Here is a 9,497-nt window from a genome sequence, read left to right on the forward strand (position 1 = left end):
ACCACTCAGACGCATTAAGCACTGACACTAAGTGATTATCAACCTAATCCATCTCTGCAATTAAGTTAATAGACAATCATCCTAGATAAGCATTAGAGCCCTACATCTCTATAGCAACTCAAACACATAGCAACAAAGCAACAATCTAAGACAATAATCCATAAAAATATGAAAGCAAGCTTTATATAACATGATAGTCAACAAATATACATGAGATCAAAGTATATACATAACAAAACTCACAAAAGAAACTACAAAGAGAAGAAATGGAGAAAAACCCAAAAATTTCTCGGTTTGTCGGCTCCGATTAATGAAGGATTCAACCCCGGATCATCCATTTGACAGCTCCAATGTGTTTTCTAGCATCATTCCACTTAAAAAATGCTATTGGATGGATTGGAGCTCTAAAATATCCAACCATCCTTGAAAAAATGATTTCCAACAGCTTTATTGCGTTTTTTGCCGACACTGCTTCGCCCGGCGACTCCAGGCAGTAGCAAATCACATTTTTGGGCCAGTCAGGCTCGCCCGGCGAGCCTAATCCTTCGCTCGGCGAGTGACACCAGTAGCAGAAAAATTCTGCACTGTTTCGGCCATAACTTGAGAACCGTAACTCCGATTTGCGCCCGGTTCGAAGCGTTAGAAAGCTTATTCAATGCTCTATCTAATAATGAATGAATGGAGACCAAATTGATGATTTTTATCATCCTTATTTTGAGCCTTAACCGCCGAATGAGTTGATTTTGCCGCTCAAAATCGCGCGTTTGAAGCCGTGTCTTCGACATTTTATTGCTCATGGACCAAATACGCAAGAATACCTACAAAAAGATTAGAAAACTATCAAAAAGTATAAAAGTGTATGAAAATATATCTATTCACAAAGTATACGTATTTATGCACAAAACGGGGAATTATTCAACGGTATTAACAAAAAGTATCGATAAGTGCCACTATTTACACACACAAAATAACGACTTTCTGGCACTCAACACATGCATTAGAGCATATGGATGTGAAGACAACATTTCTTCACGGTTATCTAGATAAACAAATTTACATGGAGCATATAGAGGGGTTCAATAACACTGGACATAGAAAACTAGTTTCTAAATTGAATAGGTCTTTGTATGGTTTAAAGTAGTGTCCAACACAATGGTACAACCACTTTAATTCATACATGCTTCGGATTGGCTACATAAGGTGTGAGTATAACTATTATGTTTATGTTATGAACCTGGATGATGGCTATTTTATTTTCCTATTATTATATGTTGATTGCAGCTAATCATTTACATGGTATAAATAAACTGAAAATTATGTTGATAAAGGAATTTGACATAAAAGACTTAGGTGCTGCTAAGAATATTCTTAGTATAGAAACTCACAAGGATAAGAGTGCTAGAAAATTATGACTCTCTCATAAAAGCTATGTTGAAAACGTACTACACAAGTTTGACATGAGTAATTTGAAGGTCGTGAGTACTCAATTGGCGAATAAATTTAAACTCTCATTGGATCAGTGTCCAAAGAAAAATGCAGAAGAGAAGTATATGTCAAAGGTTCTTTATGTCAAGACATTTTTGTCACTCTTGTTGAATTGAAATCCTACTTGCTACACAATGGTTCAAGTCGTAGACATCTTTGCTTATGCACAATCTTAGAAACATTTTGACATTACTTTTAATATCACATTTAAATTCAAGCGGGGGATTGTTTGAAACTTAATGTGAATTGAAAGGGTCGTCCTATTTTGATGTGAGTCAATTCTAGTGGAATTAATTATTAGTATTAATTAATTAATAATTAATAATGAGTCACTCATTTAATTTTGACTAATTAACTACCTCCCACTATTTTCTCTTCACTCTCCCACTATTTTTTCTTCGCTTAGTGGAATCATTTACCTGTTAATATGATTCTTAAGTTTATCGAAAACGTACGCCAGATTTCTAAACTTTTGGAATCTCTCTTCTCCCTCTCTGTTCTCTTTCCTCAACAAATTCTTTCTTCTTTATTTTTCGAGTGGCCTTGTGCGCTATCAACGACTGAAATTATTTCAGATAGTACGAGTGGTTTAAACATCATCTGAAGGTGTTTTTTTTTAACGATTCATCACAGTATGCATGATAATCATAACTCTTTTGTGAATGAATAAGCGTCGTGGTTATTAAGAGTTGCTTTATATAATTTTGAGAGTATCGCGAAACGTCTTAAAGAAAACGTACTATTCTACAATTCAGCTGATAACTTCATCAAAGACAATCTTTTCAAAATTTGAAAACATTCGTTTATATGTTTGTGTCGATGTGCATTCTTTTGAGTAGGTTTTACGACGAAAATGCACTTTCCCAAAACGTAGAAGGATTATCCTAATTGTAGAATACTAATGAGGAACTTCTGAATAAGTATCCTGCACCACGACTATATAGTTTTTTTTTCTTGAAACATTTTTTATACACTTTCTTTTGAATTCACAACTTTTCTCTACCTTATTGGATACAATAGTGAGTAAGTGAGATAATGTTTTTTAAGTTGTTGTCTTTTGTTTTTGAGAACATCGAGCTTTCGATCCTTATCTTCAAATTAAATAATAGAAATAACTTTTTCTTTTCACTATTTAACTTTGCATTTGAAAATTAAATTTTATATATAATACAATTATGATACATAACATTTTTATGAAAAATGTTAACAATGATTTTTGAAGCACTTTTTAAATAATTAAAGTGATATATTCTTATTAAAATATGTATATTTAATGCATTAAAAATATAATAGAAATTGAAATATTAATCTTTATAAAAAATATTCTTTTATTTAATATATTTAAAGAATGCCTTAAGATCATTTGTTAATAAGATTCAAAATTTATATATATTGAATTTCTTAGAGTGTAAAATTCTTTTGATTAGCACTGGACAACGTGTCAAGCATCTGCGTGTACTTATTTATCACCATGAGACAATGAGTAATTCAATTATCGACTAGGGTGGAATAGGTACAAACCATGTGTAAAGGCTGTGCGGTGCTACTAAATCAACATCATCACATGGTACAATAATATTGGAGAATTTCTTTGTAGATGGGAAAATCTCCCAGCGAAAATATAATATCAAAATACCTCTACTTCTGAGATGCATCTCCGAAGTAATTTTTTTTTAGATTTTCTAGACATCGGAGATGAATCTCCGAAAAAAATCTAAAAATTGGAATTTTGATTAATTCAGAGATACATCTCGAAAAAATCCCAAAATAGTTTTTTCGGATATGCATATCTAAAAAAATCCCAAAAATTAAAAATTTTGGGATATTAATTAATTCACATATCATAAATTTGATATAATTTATGAATTATAAATGATAATAATTATATATTTTTATTCATATTTTAAAATTTTAAAAAAAATAAAATAATTCCAATTATTAAAATGTAGTTATAAATAATTCCAATTCATGTTTCTACGGTTGATAATAATAATGAAATAGATTAAGTAAGAATAATGATAATAATAATAATAATGATAAAAATATCATTTTTCATTTAATTAAAAAAATTAAAAGAAGATTTTGTCTTAATTTTATTTAGTGAATAAATTTTATATAATTCAAAATTTACTTATGAAATTAGAATGTTTTTAATTTATATAAATTAGTAAAATAATTTTTAACTTTAAAATTGTTTAGAAAATTTTGTTTATAAAATAATTTTTTATAACTATAAAAATTTTTTTGAAAATTAATTTATAAAATGATTTATCATAAGAAAATAGAAAATAAATATCTTTATTATTATTATTATTAATTTTTTTTATAAAAATAAAATATTAATTTAAATATTTATTAGGTTAATATGATTATTACATCTTAATTATAATAATATATATTTAATTAATACAATTAATTATACTATTGATTCACCTTGATTTAAATTTTTTAATAATTATTGAATTTTTTCAGAAATGCATATTTGAAACATTTCAAGACCAAAAATTGGAATATTTCGGATATGAATCTCCGAAGACACCTCATCTCAAAAAAAAAATGTGATTTCAGAAATGCATCTCTGAAAACACTTTTTTTGGTGTTTTCGAAAGTGCATTTTCGAAATCAACTTTTTTTCAAAAAAAAGTGATTTCAAAGATGAATTTTCGAAATAAAATGATATTTTGAGATTTTCTGCACGAGTGACCAAGAAGACTAGGGGATCAATAAAGAAATTCTCTAATATTAACCTCATAAAACTGTTTAAGTAAAATATATTTATGGTCTTTTAAATATATAAATTTTTTATTTTCTGTCAATTCCAAATTTGTAATTTTAGAATAATGGTAACATTTGATTTGACATAAGTACGGATGATGATAGGTATTTTGGACACATATACTACTCTCCTACTATTTATTTTTTCTTAAATATGACATTTGTCTTCACCTAGGATATTTTAGATTTTAAAATATCTAAAAATATTTATAGAAATTTATAAATATAATTATTTAAATAATTTTTTAAAAAAATTATACCTAACAAATTTTATTTGTCCTTTTTTAAATAAAGACATACAAAAATAATTTCAAATTTAATACTTAATACCAATAACAACAAAAATAAAAATAAAAATAATTATTATTATTATTATATATTTAACAAAATAATAGTAATAGTTTTAAATTCAATAAATTAATATTTAAAAATAATTAAATCTAACAAAAAATTCTTTAAAATTAAATATTAATTTTATCAAAATTTTACAATTACTTTTTTACTATATTTTTCCGCACAAACCATTCATTTGTGACTTTTTTTAATATGGGCTTTAAGTCACATTAACATGGCCCTAATTTGTATTAATGAAATTTAAGATGTTGATATTTTTTAAATTTAAAATAAAATAAAAAATAATATCTTAATTATTATACTCATTTTATAATAGTTTATAAGTAAAAAAATCACATATTTTTAATTATAAATTACAAGCCGTAAACATTAAGTATTTACCGTTAGACAATTTGACAAAGTACACTAATTCAAAATTTAAGAGATTTTCTGAATAATAAGGTAGTCAAAGACATGTCTCATTTTATAAGACACCGAAAAATGGTTAATAAATAGATCTCTAGTTGAAAGGACAAGTTGTATCTTGTTATATGTGAGACTATAAAAAAAGATTCTAGGGAGAGACAATGTCATGTTATTTTATCAACAGATCATCAAGGGATTTATTGGAGAAGATTGTAGAGAAAGTATGTATAATTAATTATATTGATTTTGACAATTTAAAGAGTTTTAGGTGTCCATTTTATGAGCATATACTCAGTAAAGATCAGTCCAAATTTGATCCAAAATTAAAGAAGTGTGTCTTTTTCAGTTACACAAAACGTATGAAGGGATTCATATGTTGTTTTCATGAGCAGATATTGTTGAAGCAGTCACTTGCAATAGATATGTCAGATTTGAAGGAGAAACTTTCGACAAATAGGTGATTTAGGTGGATGTTGATATTCCGTCAATGAACAATATGCAGGTAGTGCTTGACCCACAAGAGGATTCATGCTATGATATTGAAATTGACCATAAACCTAAATTTTATGGTGGAGTACATAATTAAATTCTTGTACGAGACAGAGAGCACCATTCAACCAAGCTACCAAAAAGATACGGGTATGAAGAATTGAGACCTTATGCACTGTTACTAGTTTTGTAGGCCTTTTCACCTTTAGAGAGGATATATTTAGCCATGAGAAAGATAAGCGGATTATTGCAATGGTGGAGGAGATGGAGTCTTTGAAGAAAAGTCAGGCATAAGAACTTGTTCAACTTCCTATGGGAAAAAGGGATAATCGGCTAAATGGGTGTTAAAGAGAAAGTTGGCAGTAACATAAAAACAAGTGGAAACATTCAAAGCTTGTCTTGTAAAAAATAGGTACTCACAACATAATAGGATTGACTACGATGAGATTTTCTTTCCAGACTTCAGACATACTTTTATCAGGGCAATGTTAGATTTGGTATCCAACTGTGACTTGCATTAGAGCAGATGGATGTGATGACAATATTTCTTCATGGTTATTTAGATGAGCAAATTTACATAGAGCATATGGAGGACAGTGGACATGGAAAACTAGTTTCTAAATTGAATAGGTCTTTGTATGGTGTAAAGTAGTGTCCAAGACAATGATACAACCACTTTAATTCATACATTTAGATTGTTAACATAAGGTGTAAGTATAACTTTTATGTTTATGTTATGAGCCTTGATGATGGCTCTTTTATTTTCCTATTATTATATGTTGATTGCAACTAATCATTTACATGGCGTAAATAAATCGAAAATTATGTTGAGAAAGGAGTTTGACATAAAAGACTTAGGTGTTGCTAAAAATATTCTTAGAATAGAAACTCATAAGGATAAGAGTGCTAAAAAATTATGGCTCTTTCAAAAAAGCTATGTTGAAAAGGTACTATACAAGTTTGATATGAGTAATTTGAAGGTCGTGAGTACGCCATTCACAAATAACTTTAAGCACTCATTGGATCAATGTCCAAAGACAAATGCAAAAGCTGAGTATATGTCTAAGGTTCCTTATGTTTGTGATGTTGGTTATTTAATGTATACTATGTTCTAAAACTGACCAGCTTTTACACAACGTGAAGTCAAGTTTGCAAGTTAATGTTCAAATCAGGAAATCATCATTAGAAAGTAGTCAAGTGAATTTTTAGATACTTGAATGATACAATGGATCATGGTTCATATTGAACAGTGAACAAGGTGATCCTTCGGTTGTAATACGTGTTAATTCAAACTAAGATAATGACATGGATGATAGAAAATCTACGACACAAAATGTATTTACTTAAACAGGAAGACCTATTTGTTATAAAACATATGTTCAATCCATGATGACTACGCGTACAATTGAAGCAGAGTACATGTCAATAAATAAAATTGTCAAAAAAAGTCTTATCTTATAAGATTGGTTAGAGAATTAGGTGTTGAACAAGGTGCAGTTCGATTATATTGTTATGGTCAGAATGTCATTTACTTGACAAACAATCAGGTGTAGTATGCCAAAACCAAACATAACAGTTTGAGGTTTCACAAGAGTAGAAAATTACTTGTAATTGAATATATATTACATGAAAAAGTTCATACTTTAAAAAAATATAGTTGATATCATCAATGACAACTTCAATAAGATTAAAGCCACATATAAAGATCATGACTTTAGATTTTAGCTCGCATTAACATTATAACAATTTTAGATGTCTCATAAAAAACATACAACAACAATTACAACTTAGAATCATGATAGTGACACAAATTACAATTATTACATTCACATTTTTATTTCAAACAAACCCACCTAATCAAGCTGATGAAATAGCTTGAACTCGAAGAGATTGGACCCTCTTTAAAGTTAACCCAAATTTCTCATCCATATTCATCTCTTCAGGCACTACCATATCAGCTAAATTCCATTCAAAATTGTGTACAAGGGAAGCCACTATTAAATGCACAGTCCTATGAGCTAATGGCAATCCTGGACAAATTCTTTTCCCTGCTCCAAACGGTATAAGCTCAAAATTATTACCCTTGTAATTAATATCACTTTCTATAAATCTTTCCGGCAAGAACATATTTGAATTTTCCCAAATAGTTGAATCTCTTCCCATGGCCCATACATTAACTAATACTTGTGCATTTTCTGGCACATTGTAGCCTAATATGTTGACAATTTCATCACATTTGTGGGGTAGCAATAATGGAATTGGTGGGTGCAAACGAAATGTTTCCTTCACTATTGCTTGTAAGAAGATTAGCTTTGAAATATGTGACTCTTCAATTATTTCATCTTTATCAATTGTTTGACTTAACTCTTTCTTTGCTTTTATTAATTTTTCAGGATTTCGTAATAACTCTGCCATTATCCATTCAATTATGCTTGATGTTGTATCAATCCCAGCAACAAATAAATCCTATCATAATAGAATTTAAATTTTTATTAGAAATTAAAATGTAATAAAAAAAATTTTGTTTATCATCACCCGGTTTAGTCCGTTCGGGGGTCTGACATCAAATGGTCAGTCCTCCTATCAAGTTCAGCGCCAATCACCACCAAACCAACTAACGATCGGTTAAAATGTAATAAGTATAATACGAATGCAAACGAACAACAAACTGAAACTTACCAGAAATAGATGCACCATCTCTTTGCGGCTCAATTCTGAAGAGGTTTCTTCAATATTGTTTTTGAGAAGTGAATCCAACACATCATTGCAAACATCTTCAGAATCATCAACTCTGGAAGATCTTGAGGAAACTCTTTCTTCAATAATTTTATCAAAAATCTCACACAACTTCTTCATGTGATTTGTCATCCTTGAATAAAAACCTTGTGGATCTAAAGGACCAAGGATAGGAAAGAAATCTGAAACATTAGGGTTACCAGCTTCTTCCATGATACCCCAAATAATATTCTTAAACTCTTGAGACTTTTCATCATGTGTGGAATGAGCCAAATCCATAGAGAACAAAGTGTTTGAAATTGAATTAAGCACAGTTGTAAAAACAGCCTCACCAATATCAAAAGCCTCACCTTTCTTGCTTTTTTCTTTCACATAATCCAATAATTCTTGCAGTTTCTGTTGGCGAAGGATTTTTGTTGAGTCAAGCATTTGTGTGGAAAATACTTTTGTGGCACAAACTTTTCTTAGTTTCTTCCACAAAGCTAATGTTGGAAGCCACCCAACTGAGAATTTGTGATGGTCAACTGCAAAAAGTGCATGAGGGACAGTTCTGTTGGAGAAGATATGGCTATTTTCATGTAAGACTTGTTTGGCTACTTGAGGGGATGAGATTACTATGGTTATTCTTGTTCCTAATTTTAGTGTCATGATTGGTCCATAGGTTTTAGAGAGTTTTGTGAGAGATTTGTGTGGGTTTTTGCCAAGTTCTAAGATGTTACCTATGATGGGAAGTGGGTATGGCCCTGGTGGAAGTTTTGTAGATTTTTTATTTCTAAGAATGAAGATAAGAATAGTTGCACTCATAAAAGTAATAAGTAGGAGAAGCGTTTGGTTCTCCATGGCTTATTGTTAATGTCTTTCCTTTTTGTGATATACACATGTATTTATAGTTAGGTGATATTTGTATTTTCTATGATTTCAACAGTAGTTCTAGAGGATATGCTTTGATATGGAAGATGGGCCCACTAGTTAGGCTAATGTTTCGTTTTTCTTATCATGACATGCAATTTTGGATACATTTTCTTCAACAATAATATTTTTTGTATTCATGAAGATCCTTAATGATTTCTTGCTTTTAATATTTATCAAGTGGAGAACTTACACAAGTAAGCTTTGATTTTTCACTTTCTTCTTCTAAGTTGTTTTCTTCAACTGGATCTTGAGCTTCTAATTTTTCTATTATATTAGATCAATATCATTCTTAAAACCAAAAGGAGAATCATCAAATATAAAATCGAATGGTTCATCAATTT

The 9,497-nt window shown here is 29.5% G+C and overlaps 1 protein-coding gene across 1 annotated transcript; it reads right to left on the minus strand.

Moving 5' to 3' along the window:
• Positions 1 to 7,221: 7,221 nt before the first annotated feature.
• LOC131609540 (cytochrome P450 76T24-like) lies at positions 7,222 to 9,115 on the minus strand. Its single transcript, XM_058881251.1, has 2 exons — positions 8,188 to 9,115; positions 7,222 to 7,974 (listed from the first exon to the last, which is right to left on the minus strand). Exons 1-2 carry the CDS (start codon positions 9,082 to 9,084, stop codon positions 7,366 to 7,368), a joined length of 1,506 nt encoding a protein of 501 aa, XP_058737234.1. The 5' UTR covers positions 9,085 to 9,115; the 3' UTR covers positions 7,222 to 7,365.
• Positions 9,116 to 9,497: the final 382 nt, after the last annotated feature.

Source organism: Vicia villosa, linkage group LG6 (assembly GCF_029867415.1).
Source record: "Vicia villosa cultivar HV-30 ecotype Madison, WI linkage group LG6, Vvil1.0, whole genome shotgun sequence".
NCBI lineage: Eukaryota > Viridiplantae > Streptophyta > Magnoliopsida > Fabales > Fabaceae > Vicia > Vicia villosa.